The sequence below is a fragment of the Equus quagga genome, chromosome 1, assembly GCF_021613505.1.
Source record: "Equus quagga isolate Etosha38 chromosome 1, UCLA_HA_Equagga_1.0, whole genome shotgun sequence".
NCBI lineage: Eukaryota > Metazoa > Chordata > Mammalia > Perissodactyla > Equidae > Equus > Equus quagga.
In genome coordinates this window covers 59,879,270-59,903,090 of record NC_060267.1, presented here as the reverse complement: position 1 = coordinate 59,903,090, position 23,821 = coordinate 59,879,270, and the positions used below count along the sequence as shown (strand labels likewise).

At 42.3% G+C, this 23,821-nt stretch overlaps 2 protein-coding genes across 4 annotated transcripts in view; one reads left to right on the top strand and one right to left on the bottom strand.

Annotated features, from left to right (window-relative positions):
* The first annotated feature begins 674 nt into the window (after positions 1-674).
* The window catches only part of GNE (glucosamine (UDP-N-acetyl)-2-epimerase/N-acetylmannosamine kinase), a 40,502-nt gene continuing 17,355 nt past the window's right edge, over positions 675-23,821 (top strand). Inside the window, exons 1-3 of one of the 3 annotated variants that reach the window (XM_046675957.1) lie at positions 675-825; positions 15,915-16,120; positions 20,989-21,440. In XM_046675957.1, the coding sequence (XP_046531913.1) occupies positions 775-825; positions 15,915-16,120; positions 20,989-21,440 (709 nt within the window). In that variant the 5' untranslated portion in view covers positions 675-774. Of the gene's footprint in view, positions 826-11,141; positions 11,648-15,914; positions 16,121-20,988; positions 21,441-23,821 lie in introns of those variants that run through there. The other 2 variants (XM_046675974.1, XM_046675966.1) reach the window with 2 other exon arrangements.
* The window catches only part of CLTA (clathrin light chain A), a 47,913-nt gene continuing 45,540 nt past the window's right edge, over positions 21,449-23,821 (bottom strand). The window contains exon 5 of the mRNA XM_046676011.1: positions 21,449-23,277. Coding sequence (XP_046531967.1) covers positions 23,271-23,277 — 7 coding nt within the window. The 3' untranslated portion in view covers positions 21,449-23,270. The remainder of the gene's footprint in view (positions 23,278-23,821) is intronic.

Sequence of the window (23,821 nt, the reverse complement as noted above, 5' to 3'; positions counted from 1 at the left end):
AAAGTGATCTCGTCTTAAAAGTGGATTACTTTTTATTTTACCTTTCCTTTCCCGGAATGTAAAGTTGTGTGGTAGATAAGCCTAGGCTCATGATATGTTCAAATGAGCATATGCCAATGAAGTGAAATAAGCAAAGCATCAGCCTATATCCCTTGCCACTAGCTGACTACGGGGGTCCCTGAGCACCCAAAGCGCAAGGTGCATCCTTTATAAAATGTAGCAACAGTTTTCTATTCTAATACAGCTTAGATAAAATGCAATAATATTGTTTTTCTCTTCAATCTCATGAAACTAACGGTTCTAAAAATGTTAAGGTCTGTGACTATTAAGGAACCTTAAATCCTCTAGTTCAATCTCTTCATTTTGCTTCTTTGCTCAAAATAGTAGAGTATCAGTAAACGTTTTGAATGTACCCATGTGTGAAAACAATGTGAAAAAGACTCTTGAGATTTTGATTGTAGATTTTTGTTTCTAGCTTCAAGAAACTCAGAAGAAGATAATTTTTCTAGGGGAAAATAAAGTTATCAGATAGAATGGCATATCAAAGACGGGGAGGCAACAGTCAGACACTGTCCTACTGTCAAGCTACTGTCCCGGAACACAGAAAGAAGTTTGACTCACATTTTTTTCTTCCTTTTCAGAGAGGCGGGGCTCAAGATTTAGTCAGGAATTCAGCTGCCTCTTAAAGACTGTTCTGTGGCAGCTAAACCAAGAGAACGAACAGCTGCTCTGCTCGTTAATTCAAACACCGGGGTACAGAGCTTGTGCTACGGGATGGAAATCAACGTGTATCCTTACAGCCAGTGGGGCTTTCAAGGACCTCACGTAAGTAACTTAGCAATTCAGTAGAGCTTTATCATTGAAATTGCAATCAGAAAAAAAGGGGGACATCACAAGGAGGAAGAGGAAAGCTTTGGTTTGAAGTCTATCACATCCATCACTTTTTTTAAATGTCGTTTTTTTACTGGTAGCTCAAGTTAGTCATTCTATGGTTGCTATTTAAAACTCCTGGTCTCTTTGCATTTCTAAACTGGAAGCTGAAAATGAACTCTTTCCTTTAGATTCCTGAAGCTTTCATCAGATAAAGTGGGTTTGCTTTTACATTTTAAATCTTCTGCTTCATAAATGCAGTATATTTCTTAAAGGTGCAGTGTTTGCTGCAACAATTTTTATTTTTTCCTTTGTTTTTGAAAGATGATATATATAGCTGCTTGGCTTATACTTCTTTTTCTCCCAGTTATTTAACTATTGACTGACCGCTTTGGGGAGGGGAGTATATTTACTCTGAGTTAATTAGTATCTAAGCCAAATAAAATGGAAACTACTATGTTTATTAATATATAAATGTCATATACTGTGCTGTACTATAATGTAGTTTATTTAACCTTTAATTTTTATTAAGGCATGTGGAAACTCAGATGTTTTAGGAAATCATCACATTTCAATTTAGTGATTAAAAAATATATATTCAATTTAAAGATCATCTATGTTAAGGAAGGGCTTATAAGAACTTTTCAGTCATTCTTGCAATTATTTTCAACATAGTCTATTTCTAGCTATATCACTAATGCCTACTTTAAATTTGCCTTCTTCAATGAGAATTTATTACTTTTATTTTTTAGTAGCAGTTGCACTGACATTTAAACTTAAAGTCAGACTTTCTGAGCCTCCAGTTGGAACTTCTTAGTTTTTATATCTCATATCTTCAACAAAATCTAAGAAATAGTTGTCTCTAGTTACAAAGATAATAGTTGCTCTGACTCATCTCTTCACCTATTTTTCAAATGACCGATTTTTTTTAACACGCCTTGAAATTACCATTGCATTCATCTGCCTAATGATGGTGGTTCTATGACCACATCAACTCGGGAATACTCTATGTGGCCTTTAAATTACCTTCCCGGGTACTCTCCCACTGAATAATCCAACTGTATTTTCCGATAGTCCTCAACAAAATTTTCTCCTGTCAGGTTAGTCTCCTCTGTATGCTATTCTTACTCTCTTCTTCTTATCTTCAATCACACCATATTCTCTTCTAGGAAAATGAAATGTAAAATTGATAGGATTTCACGACAGACTGAATTTGAGAGGTAAAAGAGGAGAAGTCAAGGATGCCTCCCAGGTTACTGAGGGGGTGATGATGCCATTGACTAAGAATTAGAATGGAGAAGGGCCAGGTTTATGCGGAAGAAGAAAACTTCATTTCGGCAGGTTGACTTGAAGTGCCTATGGAACACATCCAAATAAAGATGTCCTAAAAGGAGTTGGATAATTGGGTTTGAATGGAGAAGGCCGGGCTAGAGATTCAGATTTAGAAACAATTTAAAATGGTTGTATGTTAAGCCATGCAAGTGGACGGGATCACACTAAATGTTTACTAAAATGAAAGGAAAGGAAAGCTAAACATAGCATCCTAGGAAACATGAACTTTTAAGGAAGGGTTTGAGAGGCTGGAGGGAGTGGGGAATCAGGAGATGTCGTGGGCACCCAGGAAGAAGAAAGTTAAAGAAGGAGGCAGCGACTCAGTGTGAAGAAGGGGTTAAGAGAGAAGCTGGAGGGGAGAAAGACTAGGTGCATGGGCAGGTGGAAAGAGTGAGCGGGAAAAGAGGGAACGTGGCCAGGAAGGCACCAGCCAATGTTTAACATAAAGCGCAATCAACTGAAGTACCTGGGTTTCCGCAGAACTTTCCCCCCATCAAGTTAAATTTCATAATGTCTAAGGGTCTGATTGTCTAAGGTTTAGACAACTGCTATATGAAAAGTATTATAAAAGATTTCTGAATTGGCCAAGAGTAAAAGTACAACAAATTGGAAGTCAGGGGCCTTAGAAAAATCTGGTGAAACAGGTAGAACAAGAAATGTAGTTGAGTGCCTTGGGCAGTGAATTTCAAACAGGTGTAAATGTTATTGGGGTGAATTATGCCTTTCACCAATCTGTATCTCCAACCCATATCTTTCTTCAGATCCTCAAGATCATAAAAATGTCCTGTAGATGCTCAAATTCAACACGTTCAAATCAGGGCTCATTATCTTCTTCCCTACTCCAGCCCAGCCCCAGACATGCTTCTCCTCTGCTTCAGATAACAGCGTCGTCAGCCATCCAGTTGTTTGAAGTAGAAATCTCAGTCATTCCCTTCCATCATATGCCTTCCCCCTCATCTCTACCATCAAGTTCTGTCCATTCTTCTCCACATGCTTTTGATTCTGTCCTCTCACTTTTAATTTCCACTACCGCTACCTTAATTCAGGTCCTGAAATATTATTCGTAACTGATCTCCCTTCTTCTGGTCCTTCCACCTCTTCCCAATCTATCATCCACGATTCTAATTAAGCAAATCTGATCATGTCACTCCCCTGATTTCCCAATTCTAGTGAGGAGAAAGTCTGACCTCCTTAGCAAGGCATAACACAAGGTTTTTGCTGACCTGGCCTTAACCCCGTACCTTAGCTGCATTTCTACTTACTTTCTGCCTCCATACATCTATCTTATAACACCATTAAGTTTCTCCTTGTTCTTCAACTCACCGTGCTCTTTTCACACTTGATTCACTATAAAGACTGAGCAACAATGTTGAACTACTAATGTCATCAGCTTGGGTGCTGGAGGAGGGGAGATGGGAAAAGTTGATTCAAGTTACTTGGACTAGCCATAGAGAAAAGAACAGGGATGGCAATGACTCTTTGATAAGAGATGTGATCCCTATCCTCGACTCAATGCTTATTAGACTGTATTTCTTAAATAAGTCACGATTCCAGGAACTATGAGGGAGACAAGTATACCTAACAGAACCAACTTCAAGGAATTTATGACCCGATGAGAGAAAGAGGACATACAGGGTGAGGTAACTAAGGTGACTGACTTTCTCAGGCTCCTTATAAAACATCAGGCCCATTACTTTACAGTCAGAAATATACACATTCAAAGATACCAGGTAATTAGTAAGAATGAAACGAGTGGTTAAGATAAGTGCTGCAGGAATTCAGATGAGGAAGAGATTATTTTGGGATGGGGTGTTTGTTAGGTTGCACAGCAGAGATAGGACTTGGAGCGTGAGTAGGGTGTAAGGAGGAGGAGGAATAGCCTTCTCTTTGTGGGGGATGACACAAACAGAGGCAGAGAAGAATCCGTTCAGGGCAGAAGAACCTGGGGAGAGGGATAACGTTGGTAAGGACAGGAAGAGGTCAGGGCGTGATGGTGGGTGACCTTCAGTGCCAAAGTGGATCCACTTGGCATCCTTCACTTAGCTGGGAATGGAGAGCTACTGAAGTTTTTCTTCAGCAAAGAAATGACTTACTGAAAGCAGTCTCTTACGGAGATTATCAGGCAGTAGCGTGCAGGACACTAGAGATGTACGGGAATGCCGGCCAGGAGAACAAGGAGAGGTGCAGTAATCTAGGTCTGAGACGCCACATTTTCTTAATTCTAAGACATATTGACGTAACAGATCTCTGTAATAAAAAAACTCTACATTAAATGTGTACATTGATTAGAAAGTAAATCTTGATTTTATGTATGTAAAATCATGAAAATATAGGCATCTCAGAATTAAGGAAATAAGAGAATGAGGATCAGAACTAAGGTGGTGATGGCCAGAATGGGAGGGGAAGAGTAGATGCAAAAAAAAAAAAACCATTTTGAAGAATTTGAGAGATTGGATGTTAACAGAGAGAGAGAAGATTAAAATATGACTCCATGATTTTGAATCTGAATGAAGGTGGCAAGTTGGTACCATTAAAAGAAGTGGGGGGGGCTGGCCCCGTGGCCGAGTGGTTAAGTTCGCGCGCTCCGCTGCAGGCGGCCCAGTGTTTCGTCGGTTCGAATCCTGGGCGCGGACATGGCACTGCTCGTCAGACCACGCTGAGGCAGCGTCCCACATGCCACAACTAGAGGAACCCACAACGAAGAATACACAACTATGTACCGGGGGGCTTTGGGGAGAAAAAGGAAAAAATAAAATCTTTAAAAAAAAAAAAGTTATAAAAAAAAAAAAAAAAAGAAGTGGGGAAGTCAAGAGGAAAAAAGCCAAACTAAGTTTTTTATATTGAATTTGAAGTAAGGAAATATCTAGCAGGCAATTGAAGATAGGGGCCTAGAACTAGGAAGAAAGATAAGGCTAAAGCATGCATCCAAGGAATACTGACACGGAAGTCAACACGGGACGCTTGGGAGTGAATGGAATTCTGAAAGCTTTCGACATAAATAATCCACAACCATCCATAAATGAAAATTGGGGTGAGTTTATTCTGAGCCAAACGTGAGGACCATAAAGCCCAGGGCCTTCCTTCCCCAAGGAAGGAAGGGCACCAAAGAAGTGGGGTGTGCAGAGTGGTTATATACCCTCAAAGAGGATGTTTCACATATGACTGAAATCTCCCTTTTACAACATTTGTGAGACTGCTCTGTCAGCTCAGTGATTGATGGACACAGCAGGTAGGTCTGCTGTCTCGGTGGACATAGGGTGGCAGGTCTGTTGCCTCGAGCTGGTTGGTCACAGGTGAGCACAGCAATCAGTTCCTAGTCTAGGGAGAGATGCTGATCCTTAGGAAATGCCAATGTAGGGGGGATGTTGCATCTTTATCTTAAGGCCATTTGTTCTCGTCTTTGGGACATAGCAAATGCTTAAAGCAGATATACAATGCATGTTCAATGGCCACATCAGGCCCTTTTGGAAAAACAAAGTCAGGCCAAATTAGGTTTACACGAAATGGCTTCCTCCTGTCTCCAATATATCCTATTGCTTGCCATTTCTATTGGTCAAAGGTCAAGCATGTGGAGGAGCAGGGGCGGAGGTGTAATCGTAAGGGAGTGCCCGCGTTTAGGGACAGGAAACAGGGCAGGGAAGAAAAGCAGAAATGGTTTGAAAGGTTGAATGAGATTCATTCCAGAGTATCGGCATGAAAGGCATGAGCAGAGGCTGAGGCCCTAGGTTCGTGCTTAGGATGGACAGACATCAATTACGTGGACTTGGATGTGTCTTAGGCCTTCACACAGGTACTAAGAAGCCCACTTTACTCCAAAGGAATGTCCACGGGGGACCCCCTTCCTCCTTAGCTGCACGCTAATTACCACATGGGGGCCATTCCTCAGTTGCGGGAGTTTTGGACGCCTACCTTGGCTGGTTCCTCAGCCTATGCTGAGAAATCATGAAGTTCTCCTGAAGGCTTATTGCTGGAATTGGGCACTGTCGATCCTTGCCAGATCGTTTAAAACCCAGAACATACTCCACACATAACTCCTTAATGAGCAGTTCTTTTAGAACATCATTTTGTTGATCCAACTTTTTATAACAGAATCAAAGTTAAAGGCAAACTAGTTTTTAACGCTTTTCCAGTTCTTCCGGAATAGCAGTGCTAATTAAACTTTCTGAACTCCTATTAGTCAGGGGTGACGGGGCACTCTGACTTACCTTGCTTTCCTAGCTGACAGCTTAGAAATAAAATTATTTATTTGTTTAAAATATGATACTTTCATAGCCCATAAAGAAAAACACATTTAAAAATTCTCCAAAAGGTCAATATTTCACACATTCTATTTATTTGTACTTTTCTTCTATAAGTGGGAAAGCTAGCACACAGATGGCTCACCTTTATAGGTACTCCAAAAAGCGGATTGGCTGACATGATAAACTGATTGGGGATATGAATAGTGATTAAATAGTCCTGGAATATGAATTTCAAAAAGGCTTCTCTTGGGGCTGACCTGGTGGCGCAGCAGTTAAGTGCACACGTTCCACTTCTCAGTGGCCCGGGGTTCACCTGTTCGGATCCCGGGTGCAGACATGGCACCTCTTGGCAAGCCATGCTGTGGCAGGCGTCCCACATATAACGTAGAGGAAGATGGGGCATGGATGTTAGCTCAGGGCCAGTCTTCCTCAGAAAAAAGAGGAGGATTGGCGGCAGTTAGCTCAGGGCTAATCTTCCTCAAAAAAAAAAAAAAAAGGCTTCTCATTTTGTGCTGAGTATCTTAATCAGCAGATTTGTAAGCATAGTTTTCAATCTTATGCTCTTGCAAGCCTAAAGTTGACTCATACAGTTTAGGATGTTCCTGAATTACTTTTAGCCAATGTAAACTTAATCCTTACATGCTTTTCCTAAAGGGAAAAGAACTGCTTTCCCATCTATGTAGTGTAGGCTTTATCAGAGCAACAGGAGCAATTCGCTCTGTTCTGGGGAGGTGCCTAGGCCACTTGCTTCGGCTATAAACAATCTGGCTTCTGCAGTGACATCTGCTTTAGAAGATGTGCCTTACCTCTTTATATACTCAAGAGACTCTGGCAATGCAAAGCGTGCCTGGGGGCCGGCCCAGTGGCGCAGCGGTTAGTTGTGCACGTTCTGCTTCGGTGGCCCGGGGTTCACCGGTCTGGATCCCGGGTGCGGACACGGCACCGCTTGACAAGCCATGCTGTGGTAGGCGTCCCACATATAAAGTAGAGGAAGATGGGCACGGATGTCAGCTCAAGGCTAGTCTTCCTTAGCAAAAAGAGGAGGCTTGGCGGCAGTTAGCTCAGGGCTAATCTTCCTTAAAAAAAAAAAAAAAGTGTGCCTGAGCTATAGAGTAGGGTGAGGGGAACAGCTAAGGGAAGAATATTAAACAGAAATATCCAGCTTACTAGGGTGATTAACTGGTCAGTTTTTTTCCATCTCTTGATTTTTTTCATGACATTGGCTAAGGGCAGGAATGGAGGTACATGGCACCATCCCTGCCTCCCTTTCATTTCCCCCCAAAAAACAACATTGCAGACACCACAATATTCTTTTCCATTGCACTCGACCTCGGGGTCATTTTCCATACAGTTCTCTAGGCAGCCACTACCAACTGGTTGGAGTGGGGAATCGAAATGATGGGGTTGGGGATTCTTCCTGGGTTACGATTTTGTTGTTAGTATCTTCCGATTGCAAGGAACAGGGCACTTTAAGAAAAGGGATTTATTTTAAGGATACACATGGATTGAAGTCAGTTGTTCAGGATTCAAGGCCAGTCAGGGACTGGATTCTCTCCCTACGGCCCACCTGTTCTACCTCTCCTAGCACATCTGTGTCTGTGGTTTAGCGTGCCCCATCTTCCAACTCGCTTCCAGCTGGCCAATCCTGTCTGCACGCCACAGTCTAAACGCTGCAGAGAGCTAGTCTAACGTGCTTAGTGAACACCTCTGCGTCTGCTCCTAAGCACAGCCTCGCTGCTAGGTCTTTTCATGGGTCCTGCACAGGCAGCTGCTGGGTAGGCAGCTCACGCACGCTAGCAATGTTTTCTTTCTTTATCTCAGCGGTAGTTATCCAGGTGTGTCCACTTCATGAAAATTCAGAATTCAACACATGCTTATTATGTACAAGCTTCTTTGTTATACTTCAATAATAAGTCAATTTTTTTAAAAAAGTGCCAAACTGATCTCATTTTCTTTCTTGAAGGCTTTGTCAAGCTGTACATCAGGAGAATGTCATAGACATTGTACATCTTGATTTTAAAGAAGATAATCTTTAAAAATTTCGTAAGCCATTTATGTGAGCAGTTCAGAGAGATGTGGGCTGGATAACAGAAGTTATGTGAATTCCTAACTAGTGGAACAACTTACTCCAGAATCAATGATCAAGATCAACCTGAAGATAGGTTTCTAACAGTAGGCCTAAGGGCTCTGTTTAGTACAAAGAGGAAATGTAGGGCAGTGACTCAGCATGTAAGATCAAGGGCTGGGCTTTCTGCTCGGCAGCTGTGTGACCTTAGGCAATTGCCCTTCTGTGCTCCAGTCTCCCTGTCTATAAAATGGGGGTGATAGAATCTACATGGTAAGGTTGTTAGTAGTACTGAGTGAATACAAATAGTGTTTAGAATAGTAGGTTACTAATATGTGAGTAGAATTTACAGAGATGCAGAGTATTTTTATAATTAAATCACCATAGAGCAAGACAAGTCCCCCTTAGAAGAAATGTCCCCAAAGTGGCCAGATGAACATCTGTGAGGGATGCTGTCGAGAGGTCTCCTCCTCTGATGAGAAGGCTGGATTAGATGATCTTTTAAGGTCTAGAATTCTTTGAGAGGCTAAGTATGCCCTGAACACTTTTAAGCTATGATTCTTCTTATGGGGAAATCCTTAGGAAAACCTGATTTTATTATACTACAAAGCCGTAGGTACTTTTTGCAGTTTGTAGAGCCCTCAGATTAAAGCCAAAGGAAACCAAACCAAACAGACAAAACTTAATGACTTGGGAAGATTTTTGATACTTTAATTCACACTATTAAATAGCAACGTAACAGAGACCCAGAACTGCGATATTTACCCATAGAAGAGTGATCCCCAAAAGTCAAGAGAATATGCCTCTTATGCTGCAACTTCATCTCAAGAGAACACAAGGGAAAATTCTAAAAAGAGGGTCACTTCATTTAAGGCTAAATGACTCCGTGAACACAGAACTACTGGATATATGTGGAAATAGAAAATTCTCAATATTGGTCAAACAAAGTCTACACGCGGCTTAATAAGTGCACAAATTCTCAAAATGGTATCACCTATTAGTAAAAGTCTTTATCTTTCTATGGGGCCGGCACCGGGCGAGTGGTTAAGTTGGCGCGCTCGGCTTCAGCGGCCCAGGACGTCTCAAGACTAAACTCAAGGTGTTCACCAGCCTGAACTCTCACCCGCGGGCTCTGCTTCCACACTCATTCTTGTCCTTGGCCGAATTCAGTTCCTTGTGGTTGTAGGACTAAGACCCCCATTTTCTTGTTGGCCATCAGCTTGGGGCCTCTCTCAGCTCCAGAGGTTGGCTGTACTCCCTGACGCATGGCTTTCTATCTGCAAGCTGGCCGCGGGGCCTTGAGTCTTCCTCGCACTTTGGATCTGGACTTCCTCTTTTGCCACCAGCAGAGAAAGTTCTCTACTCTTTTTTTTTTTTGAGGAAGATTAGCCCTGAGCTAACTGCTACCAATCCCCCTCTTTTTGCTGAGGAAGACTGGCCCTGAGCTAACATCCGTGCCCATCTTCCTCTATATGTGGGACACCCGCCACAGCATGGCTTGCCAAGCGGTGCCATGTCCGCACCCGGGATCCGAACCGGCGAACCCGGGCCAGTGAGAAGCGGAAGGTGCGCCCTTAACCGCTCCGACGCCTGGCAGCCCCCACAGCGATATTTTAAAAAGAAATCTGACGGCACCTCCTGGCACAAAACCCCTCAACGTCTGTCCTTCTGGGGCTGGGACTTCCTGGCGGCTCCCGGCCAGAGGAGCGAACGGTTCATGAGCATTCTGCAAAGAGCGCTTCGTTAGCTGGAAGACATCAAGTGCACACGGCGCGCCAGGCGTGGTGTGTGGCCCAGCAGCTCCAGCGCCCGACGCTCTGCTTGCGGGTCCGCGGGTTCGGACCCAGCGCAGACCTAGGCCCCTGGGAGCGGCTGTGGCAGGACCACGTGCAAAGCAGAGGAAGAGTGGCACAGGTGCTAGCTCAGGGCGAATCTTCCTCACCAAAAGAAAAAAAAAAAGGGTGGTTGGGTTCGAAATTCACTTTATGGCAAGAACTCGTCAATGAGTCGTCACATTGTTTAAACAGTTTCACCCGTGGTAAATGATTCAATGGTTGTAAAATGCCTCCTACCAGCAGCTCCCTCCCAGGCTGTCAATGGTGACTCGGGCACTGGAAGCCTAACCTGCCGTCTGCCCGGCGCGGTGTGCGCCCTCCGCCAGGGCCGGCTGGGGGCCGCCGGGGAGGCCGAGGCCGAGCGCCGTAACCCGCCAGCCGGCAGCCGCCTCGCCCGGTCGCCGTCCACACCCCATCAGAGCCTCCTGGCAGACAAGGCCCGGCGGCTCGGGGCCGGCTCTGGGGTGGCCGGGCCCCGCGAAGCGTCGCTTCGGTCACGGCCCAGGAAACGGTGGAGGAACGGAAGGCCCAAGAAACCCCACCTTGGGCGCAAGGCCAAAACCACCACACCGCGGGAGCACGCGGCTTCGCGAGCGGGCGCGGCCGGCGGAGGACGACGTGTCGGGGAGGGGACTGGAGCGGGCGGCGCGGCGACGCCACGACGACGGAAGGCGCTCGACCGGCCGCAGCCGCCGCCTCGGAGGACCGTTTAGGGAGGGGCGGGGCGCGGGCGGCACAGCCAATCACGGGCCCGCTCTCCGGTGACGTAGGGCGCGCTCGCCGATTCGGTGCTCCGGTGGGTGTGCAGGGGCGTGCGGGGCGGGGGTCGAGCGACGAGTCATCGAGCCGCGGGGCCTGGCTGCGGAAGCCGAGGGGCGGCCTGGCGCCGGCCTGCTGTCTGGCGCTGCGTTCGGCTCCTGCCCGCGAGGCGCGGCGGCGGCGGCGCGGAGGGAGCCTCGGACCCGCGTCTGGTGAGAGCCGCGCGTCCGCCGGGCCCCGGGGAGAGCATCCTCCGGGCCCCGCGCCTCCTCCGCCGGCGCCGCCCCGAGGCCTCAGCTCCGCGCCGCGGCTTCGCCGGGCGCCCGGCCTCGTCTCCCGCGGGCCTCCGCGCCAGGGACCTTCTCGAGTCCCCTCGCGGCGCCGCCTCGGGCTCGTGGGCAGACAGGTTCAGGGCGGCTCCCGGGCGGGTACCCTGGGAGTTGGCGCGGGGGCGTGGGAGGGAGGCCGGGCCTGACCCCGTCCCCACGGGCGGTCCGGGAAGGAAACGCGCCGTCCTGGAAGCTGGGGAGTGTCCCGTCCCGCAGGTGTGCCAGGGGGCGGAGCCACTTGGCAGACAGGTTGCCCCGGGGTGGAAAGGGTTCCACTAGAAGGCTGTCTTTTTTTTTTTTTTTTTTTGACGAAGATTAGCCCTGAGCTAACATGTGCTGCCAGTCCTCCTCTTGTTGCTGAGGAAGACTGGCCCTGAGCTAACATCCGTGTCCATCTTCCTCTGCTTTATATGTGGGACGCCTGCCACAGCATGGCTTGCCAAGCGGTGCCACGTCCGCACCCGGATCCAAACCCGCGAACCCGGAGCACCAAAGCGGACCCTGCGCACTTCACCGCTGCCCACTGGGCGAGTCCCAGAAGGCGGTGTTGAAGGTCCGCGCCTGTGGGGCCACATTCGGAGTCGGCCTGCCTTGGAAGTTGGATGCGCGTTTCTTTGTTGCGCAAGCCTGAGCACACGTGCAGAGCGTCCGAGCAGGGAGCAGTGTTCTTCGCTCCTCTGGGGACAGGAGGGGTGGGCACGGTTTGGCAGTGTAGATGACTGACCCAACACAAGAAACCCTGGTGGAAGCCAAACCGAACAGGGTTCTGGCTGTCAGACCACTTTTGCGCAGCCCCCTCCTTACCCCTGGGCTGGGTTTTACTTTTGGTGCTGGCAATTATTAACTGTGATTTGGGGCCAGTAAGTTATTTTTTCTGTACCTCAGCGTCCTTACTCACACTTCTCTGTATTGAATGTTGCTACAGTCCTGAAACTTCAGCATTGAGATCAGTCGTGAGGTGGAACTTTATGTTGACAGGGAGAAGTTTAAAATGCTTCATGAAACATCTCTCTTAACCCTTGCCCCTGATTTTTACTTTTTGAACGGAGGGTGCAGGGGCAGGGGGCGGGGGAGGGCGGGCAGGGGAGCCTGTGAAATGGGGCTGAGAAGAAGGCTGTGAGGAGGAAAGGAGCTGATGCTCGGAGAGCTGCTAACAGTGCTCCGCCCTCAGAAGTGATGACAAATGTTCACTGTCCCTGTAGCTTCTGCTCAGTGACTGCGTGGCCAGCTGTTCATCTCTTTCCACAGCTGAGTGGGACATTACTTTTCTGGAAAGGAGTGATCACTTTTGTCAGTATTTAAAATAGTCAGCCTTGAGAGAATGCAGGAAGGAATCTTCAAGAATTGGGTTTCTCGGCCGGCCCGTGGCTGAGTGGGTGGGTTCGTGTGCTCCGCTCCACTTTGGCTTCGGTGGCCCAGGGCTTCGCCGGTTCGGATCCCAGGCGCGGACATGGCACCGCTTGTCGGCCACGCTGAGGCGGCGCCCCACATGCCACAACTGGAAGGACCCACAACTACAATATACAGCTGTGTACTGGGGGGATTTGGGGAGAAAAAGCAGAAAAAAAAAAAAGATTGGCAACAGTTGTTAGCTCAGGTGGCAATCTTTAAAAAAAAAGAAATTGGGTTTCTCAGAGATTGCCAGTGAGTTCAAGCTGAAGGCACACTTTTCTGGTGTCTGTGTATCTATATATTAGTGGCTCTGGTTACAATCATGGAATTGATGATGAAATGGGTACAAATATCTAATCCCTCCTGACTTGCTGAGCTTTAGGCTTGAGGGGACTATGGACAACACACCTCCTTCACAGTCTATTTAAAAGACTTTTTGTTGTTAATAACGAAATATTTCAAACATCCTGAGGACAGAAGACAATATGACACCATCTACCAATCACGAAGATTTCACAGATATTAACGTTACTATTTTTGTTTCAGACCCCTGCTTATAATTTTCCCATTTTACGATTTAATTCAGAAACATAATTAAAAGCATTTAAAAAGCAAGGTTTGCAACAACAGTTTGTAGAATGTCACCAATTGCATAATATACACTATATGTATTTATAAGTAAATACATTTGTATTTATTTATATCTGGGTATATATTTGCATTTATATATATTTATATATTTATGTATATCTGTAGAAGGATAGATAAGAAACTAGTAACTCTTAGCTTCTAGGGAGAAGAACTGTATGGTTGGGGAACACAGATAAGAAAACTTTTTGCTGTATAGCCTCTTATTATGACTTATAAATTTTAAACCATGTGAATGTATCACCTAATCAAAAAGTAAGTTAGTAAATTGAAATTATTTTTTAAAAATAATTCTCTCCTTAAAAAGGCATTTTACCATTATTATTTTTTTAAGATTTAACTTCTTTCCTTAAAAAAGCTTTTGCCTTAGTAACACTGTATTTTTCATTTATTTATCTGGCTAACTTACTCTCAGTTTTAGTAGAATAACCTTTGAGTTACCTGGTAAATACTAAGCATTTTAGTATTGCCAAATGGAAAGTTTACTGTTCTGTTAAAATAAATACAAGCTGACCAACTATGAATGATTTGCTTTGCTTCTCCCAGAAAATTAAATATCACCAACAATTTATCCAGCTCAAATTTAATGATCAGTGGAAGAAGGATTATGTACAAGAACACTTAAGATAACCATTAAAAAAAATGTCCCTTTAATGATTAGGTAGCGCTTAGATCTTATGCATACAACTCTCTTGACACAGTGCTCATTTCATTAGTTTATGAATGCTTTCCATCGGGTGGAATTAGCGTTGGAAGGAGATTAAGTTCAGCATGGGCCTAATGATGGGGCAGTTTGTGTGCTCACAGAAGTTCTAGCCTGAGAGAGATGAGATACCAACAGCAGAGGGCTACTGAGGGGATTTCCAGTGAAATTTCAGTGTTTGCGCTGATCTCCAGGGCACCTCCCTTATTACTGGCGTCTGTACTCCAACTTCTCTGTATTCCTGATTGCCAGTTCTAAGTGTTGATGCGTTCCTGAAACTTACACATTGAGATCAGTCGGTGAGGTGGAACTTTATGTGGCTATAGAGAAGTTTAAAATGCTTCATGAAACATCTCTCTTATCCCTTGTCCCTGATTTTTACTTTGTGAATGCAGGGTATAGGTGGCAGGGGGCAGGAGAGGGTGGGCAGAGGAGTTGGGCAATAGCATCTGTGTGTATGGTAGGGCCATAATGCTCAGAGGGAGGCAGCACTAAAAGGGGTGGGTGCGGAGGAACTGAAGTTTATGTGAAGGCCTTCCAGAAGAGGTGACGCTTAGACCGAGCTGTGAAGGAGGAGGAGGAGTCCAGGCAAGAGGGAAAGGAAGTTTCAGGTAGAGATACTTGGATCTAGAAAGCCAGAGATGGAGTCCCATTGGTTGAACTGCAGACACTTTGATATAGCTTTGGCACAGAGTAAGGGTTAATTGTAGGTAGGGAAGAAGCATTTGGAAGGATGAGCCAGGTCCAGATCAGCAATTTGGACTTTATCCATAGGTGGTGTATCCTGTAGCACGATAACCAGATTTATGAACTTTGTGGGAGGCAGGGCAAGACTAGAGCCAGGCAAACCACTTCAGCAGCTGTTAGAATAGTCCAAACCTAAAAGGAGGAATTGGACTAGGGGATGTCCTGGTGGGGACGAAGAGGAGGAGATAGATTTGAAAGATATTCGGGAGGTGGAATTGATAGGGCTTAGGAGGTACAGAGTAGGAACAGAGAAGACAAGCATGTCAGGGTGTTTGGAGGAATGGAAGTTCATAACTGAGTAAGAGAACAAGGAAGGAGGAGCAGGTTTGGAAAAGAAAATGAGTTTACTTTGGAACACTGACTTCAAGGTGTGTATGGGACAGGAGATACCTGGTAGGCATTTGGAGTTGTCAAGTTTGTAGGCACTGGCTATAGGTGCCAGCGAGGCCTTGAAGATTAGTTGTTGTTGAATCTTACTCATCTTCTTCTTCCTCAGCATTAATCACAGTGCTTTGTATATAGGGGGTGTGAATAGATCTCCTCCCTTATAAGATGTGATCTTGAATCTTGGGGAAGTAACTTCCTCTCTCAAGACCTGTTTCGCTTTCTGCAAGTGAGAGAGTTGAACTAGATCAGTTGTTCTCAAAGTCTGCAACAGTCTGGTATGTTGGGATCAGCTGTGAGGTATGGCAAGTCATTTTTAATAATAAAGAACTGATGTTTGCTTGCCTTTTAAATGAGAGTAGATTTATGTTTCTTAATTGCATTCCAGTGTGTTTTCTTAAGTATAAGAAAGGGGTGGGGTTATAGCTGGTCTGCTGGAATTTCAGGGCTCTGGGTGTACCAGTGGACGTGTCACACAGGAGTGCTGGTGCGAAAAAGTTAAGAATCACTGTACTAAATGGTGGTTAAGGACTTAGAACTGCAAAATTTATGTTTATATCGAGGACCTATCATTCTGATTATAAATAATTTTTATTTTTCCAACTTCAGGAACTCTATTTTAAGAATCTCTCAAGACGAGAAAAACAAGTCATGGAGAAGAATGGAAATAACCGAAAGCTTCGGGTTTGCGTTGCTACTTGCAACCGTGCCGATTATTCTAAACTTGCCCCGATCATGTTTGGCATTAAAACAGAACCTGAGTTCTTTGAACTTGATGTGGTGGTACTTGGCTCTCACCTGATAGATGACTATGGGTAAGATGAAAGCATTTTCCTATGATACTCTTCATTGGAACTTGGTGGCAGTACTGGAGAGAGCTTGCATCTCAGAGCCATGTGGAACTAGCTTCAAATCCCACTTCTACCACTTACTTTTACGTGGCCTTGGAGAAGTTGCTTAGCATCTCTAAGCCTCAGGTTCCCCAGTTACAAAATGGAGTGGAAACCTATGTTGTATGTTATTATGAAGAATGGAGATAGTGACATAAAGTGTCCATCACACTGATGCTGCTTAATAGATGCTTGATAAAGGATAGCTATAAATATTTTTATTTGTTATTACATTCAGGAGAAATTAAATACATATTGTGTGACTATAATAATGTGATTCCATGCAATCTGTTTTGTGAGTTCTAATGGTAATTCTACATTAAAACCGGTATATAGATCAACAGCATATAAAGTAGTAGCTGTGGAAGAAGATTTTAAAATCTAATTGACCTACAAGGTAAAGTAGAATGTTATATTACCATTACCATTGGTATTTATTTTGGTGATATTAGGTTTGTTACAGATTGCAGTCTAAATTTGAAAAATGAAAGTTGGGAAGTCTTTGAGGGAGCAGAATGTATAAACCAAAGATGAACACTCATTGTGTCACATGTAATAAAATGGCATTTAGAGCACCCTTGTGGCATGAAAATGTTAATGCATCCTCCTAAGATGGTCAGAAATACAATATTACACAGCCATGTGTTACTTAACGATGGGGACACATTCTGAGAAATGCTTGTTAGGCGATTTTGTTGTGTGAACATCAGAGAGCACTCACACAACCCTAGCTGGTACAGCCTACTGCGTGCCTAGGCTCTGTGGCACTCAGGGTACCACCTTCGTATATGCAGTCTATTGTTGACCGAAATGTCCTTGTGTGTCACGTGATTGTATGTGAAAAAAGCTTGTGTTAAAGTAAAACTGTCTTTTTCAGACTGTTCTTTAAGAATGAGACAATAACAACAGAAAAAACAAATAACATTTGCCTCCAAAAACCAATTTGCTCTAAGAAAGTACTTAAAGAGTAGAGAAGAAACTTATGGATAGCTCAGGAAAATCAGATTTAAAACATATGACATGAATTCTGGCTATCTAAGAAAATCCACTGGTTCTTACATACACAGGACAAAGATAGGACAAAGCAGAAGAAAAATCTTAGCTAGAGCCTGAGATGAAAATCTAAGTGGGTCCTTTTACTTCTGTGAGAAAAGTTTAACAGGAAGACTAATGGGAAAGAGGCTCTTAAAGAAACCGTCGTAGGTTTCTTATCTGGCTACCACAGTAATTAAGCCTGGAAAGGTAGTATTTGTCTGGTGAGGCTGTTAAATAGGAAACTTGACTACTACTTAATGGAGATGTATGTTTAAAGTGCATTCTCATATAAGAAATTGGTTACTTTGGGGAGGAGGGACAGCATGACTGGGAAACAAAAGTGAGAAGGTAGCCTTTTCACCATAGAACCTTTTGTGTCTTGAGTTTTAAACCACATGAATGTATTATCTAGTTTAAAAAGACATTAAAACAGCAGAAAAAATCAGCTACCTTCTATTTCAACTACTTGGATATTTTTTTAAAAATAGCATTTTTACACTCTTAAGAATTGGCAAAAAAGGAAATCAAATAAGTACCAATCAACTACTTAGAAATTCATGTGTTCATTTATTTCCTGCATGAGTTGGTAATACAAAATATTAAAACATTTTAGAGTGGTTTTATGTCTACACCAAAACTGAGCAGGAGGTACAAAGGTTTCCCATATAGGTCCCTGTCCTCACACATGCATCACCTCCCCCATTACCAACATCTGCCACCAGAGTGGTTCATTTGTTACAACTATGAACCAATATTGACACGTCATTATCATCCAAAGTCCATAGTTTACTTTAGGGTTCAACATGGTGGTTTAAATTCTGTAAGTTTGGACAAATGTATAATGACATATTTCCACCATTATAGTGTCATACAGCGTTGTTTCACTGCCCAAAAAGGCTGCTCTGCCTACTCATCCCCCTCCCCTCAACCCCTGGCACCCAGTGATCTTTTTAGCATCTCCATAGGCTTGTCTTTTCCAGGACGCCACATATTGGAATGATACAGTGTGCAGCCTCTTCGGATGGGCTGCTCTCACTCAGTAATATGCATTTAAGTTTCCTTCATGTATTTTCATGTCTTGATAGTCATTTCTTTTTAGCGCTGAATAATCCATTGTCTGGATGTACTATAGCTTATCCATTCACCTACTGAAGGACATCTTGGTTGCTTCCAAGTTTCAGCAATTATGAATAAAGCTGCTGTAAGCATCCATTTTGCAGATTTTTGTGTGGACATAAGTTTTCAGCTCCTTTGGGTAAATACCAAGGAGCACAATCGCTAGATTGTATGGTAAGAGTACGTTTAGTTTTCTAAGAAACCGCCAACCTATCTTCCAAAGTGGCTGTGACATTTTGTATTCCTACCAGCAGTGAGTGAGAGTTCCTGTTGTTCCACATCCTCCCAGCATTTGGTGTTGTCAGTGTTCTGGATTTTGGCCATTCTAATAGATGTGTAGCGGTATCTCCTTGTTGTTTTAATTTGCGTTTCCCCGATGACATATGATGTGGAGTATCTTTTCATATGTTTATTTACCATCTTTATATCATCTTTGGTGAGGTGTCTGTTAAGATGTTTAGCCTATTTTTTAATTGGGTCGTTTTCTTATTGTTGAGTTTTAAGCCTCTGGATGCAACAAGAAATCCTAAGGGAAATTAGAAAACATTTTGAACTGAATAATAAATATTACAGTATATCAAAAGTTTTGGGTATAGATGAAGCAGTGCTTGGGGGAAATTTATATCTTTAAATACTTATTAAGAAAGAGAAGTTCAGAGTCAATGATCTCTTACCACTTTATTAAACAACAACAAAAAGATGAGAAAATTAAACCCAAAGTAAATAGAAGGGAGGAAACAATGAAGAGTGAAAATCAATGAAATATAAAAATAGAGAAAATTAACGAAGCCAGAGGGTCTTTGAAAATATTAATAAAATTGACAAACTCCTAGCAAAGCATAAGAAAAAGAGAGAGAACACAGAAATTAACAATATAAGATGACAAAGAGGATATCACTGCTGATCTTACAGCCTTAAAAGAATAAAAAGGGAATAGTAGGCCAATAAATTTGGCAATCAGTTTAGATAAAGTAGACAAACTCCTTGAAAAAACACTGCTTACCAAAACTGACACAGAAAAAGTAGAAAAATCTCAATAGCCCTATATTTATTAAAGAAATTGAATTCATTATCATACACTTCCTATAAAAATAATTTCCCACAAAGATGGCTTCACTTATTATATCAAATATTTAAGGAAGAAATAACATCAATCTTATACAAAGTCTTTAGGAAAATAGAGGAGCAGGGAACTTTGCCAGATTGTTATATAAAGTCAACATAATCCTGATATCAAAACCTGATAAGTACATTATAAGAAAGGAAAATTCAGACCAGTATCCCTTGTGAACATACAGTTGTCCCTCAGTATCTGAGGGGATGTTGGTTCTAGGACCCTCCCCACAACCCCGGAAGGGGAAACACCTGATCATTTCACAGATGTCAAAAAAGCATTTGACAAAGTTAAACAACCAGTTATGATAGAAACTCTGAGCAAACTTGAAATAGAAGGGAAATTCCTCAGTCTGGTAAAGGCCACCTGTGAAAAACCTATAGCTAATATAAAATTATGCTTTCCCCTTGAGATTGGGAACAATGTAAGGATTTCTACTTTGACTACTACTCTTCAACTTGTACTGGACATAACAGCCAATGCAAAAAAGCAAGAAATAGAAGTAAAGGCACAAAGATTGTCTTTAATTACAGAAAACATGATGGTTTGTGTAGGAAAATCCAGAGGAGTCCATAAAATGGCTATGAGAACATCTGTGGTGTAAAATGAAGTATGTGAAGAATCCTTCATGATCTAATAATATAGTGCTGAATGGATTAAGTAGATTACAAAATCGTATGATGTCTTCTCAGCTGTGTTAAAATATGCATAGAGTGGCTAGAAAGAAAGAAATCAAAATGATAACACTGATAATGCTGAGTAGTAGGTTTAGGGATGTTAACTTTCTGTATTTTCCAATTTTAAAATAATAAATTTAGTATATTTATTTAGAAAAAAGCAATCTCTTTTGCAATCTAGTCATAACAGGAAATTTGAAGGCATTGACACTTGCTGCTGTTATTGAAGCATGAAAGAGACAAAACTGCGTTTCACAGCCAATTTAATGCTGTGAAACCTACATTTCACCCCATGCAGAATTATGCTGCATTGACTGTACTAGACAAAGAAAATTCAGGAGATAATTGCCATCATTCAGAAATTTATATTATAGTGACATGCCAGGTATCCTGATTCCCTTTTTTTCCAATAAAAAAAAGAGCTTTGCCTTTGTAAATTAAAGTTTTTTCTATTAAGTAGCATATTGCTTTTTAAAGATTTATAAATATAAAAAAAAGTGACCATTCTTAAAAGTGTGGTCTCTTTTTTTCCTAATAAAAAAATTGTGCCTGAGGTATTTCTCCCTCCAGGTATTGACCAGGAGGAGGCGCGGGTGGGACTGCCAAGGTGCTGGGTGTGCTCTGTCTTGATCTGAGGTGTCCGTGTAGAATAGTTAATCAAGCCGTCTGTGCATTTATGGTCTGTGCTTTTAATTTGTGTGTGTGTTATACTTCCATTTATTTATTTTAACAAGTAAATTTTATAAAGTACTTCTCCTTTCAGGGTTGATGTTAGATTGCTTTCCTCCTATGTTTTTATGACCTTATGTTTAAGAACATGCTCTCACATCCTTCTTTCTTTCCTGCTTTAGAAACACATATCGCATGATTGAACAAGATGACTTTGACATTAACACCAGGCTACACACGATCGTTAGAGGGGAAGATGAGGCAGCTATGGTGGAGTCAGTAGGCCTGGCCCTAGTGAAGCTACCAGATGTCCTTAATCGCCTGAAGCCTGATATCATGATTGTTCATGGAGACAGGTTTGATGCCCTGGCTCTGGCTACGTCTGCTGCCTTGATGAACATCCGAATCCTTCACATTGAAGGTGGGGAAGTCAGTGGAACCATTGATGACTCTATCAGACATGCTATAACAAAACTGGCTCATTATCATGTGTGCTGCACCCGAAGTGCTGAGCAACACCTCATATCCATGTGTGAGGACCATGATCGCATCCTTTTGGCAGGCTGCCCTTCCTATGATAAACTTCTCTCTGCCAAGAACAAAGACTACATGAGTATCATTCGGATGTGGCTAGGTACGTATCAGACTTTATTCAGTCTAATGGTGGTTTTTGTCAGTGTTGGGTACGTTTCAGTCTTCAGAAACTATTGTGGATAGAATATTCCATTTTCAATCAGAACACTAAAGTCTTTGTTCATAGATCTCACCCTATGGTACGACTTCACCTCTCTGAGACTCACCTTTTCTGTAAATTAGGCTTAATGAATTGAATTTTTAAAATCTATGCTATAATTTATAGAATAGAATGCTTTTAATACATTAAATATAATGTTATAGGTGAGTATTTAGTTACAAGGACAGATCCTGATATAACAAAAAGGGAAAAAAAAAGCAAGTTACAAAGTTATATGTAAAATATGATGCCATTTTTATAAAAACTATAATAGTTAGGAAAATTATTAACTTTTCTAAAATATTAGAAAAGTTAGGAAGTATGTATACCAAGTCATTTATTTCTGGTTAGTAGATTTATGAGTGTTTTGATTTTTGTTTTCCTATATTTTGTTTTTCAGTACAATGAAAAAAATTATTTTAAATTTTAGTGCCCTTCTTATGGGACTGTTGGAGATGATAAATGTTGAAAGCAGTAATTGGCCATAAGTACTTATTAATATAAGAGATGATGATGATTATTAAGAAGAAGTCATAATTGTCTGGTTAGAGTTTGTTATCACTGTAAATAAGCCTGAAGCTCTAAAATCTTCACTTATCAATGATCTAGCTTTCTGGAAATTACCTTTTGCTAATTAGAGGCAAAAATGATAGGTTTATAAACAGAATGTCAATTGGTTAATTTATAGTGAAAGTACTATCTAGAGGACAAATCAATTAATCATCTATTTAGGACTCTCCTTCTTTTGGAGAGGGTGTGGAGAGAAGGGAACCCTCATTGCTGGTTTTTTCTCCAGAACAATCAAGGACTCTCCTTTTTTAAGAGGAAGATCTATTGAATAATGAAATTAATGAATAGAAAATTGATCTAGTGATTGTGCATATTTTTAATCCAGATAATATTAGAACAGGAAAGGAATCGGGCTTTTCCTACTATATAAGTTAATCCATTCTATATATTTCCTATTCTTGGACAAATGTGTAGTTATCAGGGAACCTTTCTAGATAATGCTGATAGAACAAACTTCTCTCTCTCCAGTCTCTCTTTTTTATATGCTTCTAAGTAAACAGTCTTGCATTTTACTCTGATTATACTGTTAGCTCTCTATATATTCTGAAAAACTGTATATTTGAAAAACTTGTAATGAATGGAAAATAACCCTTATAAAGCAGAATGCAAGATTGTACCTGTAGGGCTTAAGGTTATATTTGGAACTGTCGAAGCAGTTTCCTTATGAAAAGAAGGATGAAAAAATAGTAAAAACTAGATTTTTTTTAAACCAGTGGAAAAGAAAACACAAGACAGTGAGTCTGCACCTTTCACTGCTGGCAATAAGACATTTGGTGCAAAGCCTGTAACTGCTTCTCCTCTGTAACTTCTGATGGTTTTACTTTGCTTATAGGAAAAATAAGGTTGAGTAGGGCACTCAGAACATGCAGATTATAACCAGAACATTAATAAATAACAGTCCTAATAAAAATATTAGCACAGTTAAAAAGACATGTTATTCCTAACAATGAAAGAAATACCACAGTAAATATGGAACTTTACAACACAAAACAAAACGATGATGCCTTCATGGAAAGGGCGTTGTGGAAGGGCTGAAGCTGCTGAGTTCTGGAGACAAAGGCAGAGTGACCATCAGAAGTCGCCCATGGAGAAGCAGGCACGGGCTCTGCATGTATCCTTGTCGGGGACAAGTAGCTCTGGCTCGTTGTCTCATTTTCTTTTTCACCAGCTGAAAAAAAGACATCTAGTTTTTGTTCTTTTACCATCCTTCTTTTATAAAGAACCTGCTTAAATGGCTCCATATGGAACCTTAAGTGACAAAGTGCAGTCCTGCTGCGTTCTACATTATATGGCTGTTTTCTCTGTACTACAAATGTTTCTTAATCACACTTAAAGTAGAAGATAAATGAGAAGTGGAAAGCTCTCGTGGGGTAAACTGGAATTTTTCTTCCTTTTCACCTTTCACTTAGCCCTTGGCCATAACTTGTAGCAATAAGTTGTGTAGAATGATCCCCTGCATGGGACTGCAGAAGCTCCATAACGTCCTCACTCTCAAAGAAAAACTGTCACCAAAAAGAAAGCACAAAAATCAGAGAGACTTGCCCTAAAAGTGTTCTCTAGACAGAGTACATGGGCAAACTGAGCCAAGGAGAGAATGCCGGGTGAAGGGGCCTTGTAACGAGTACCGTATTTCTCCACAGAGAAATCCGTTTGTCGCGTACATTTACGTTAAGGTTCTTTGGATTCAGCCATGAGGGATCCTATATGAATAA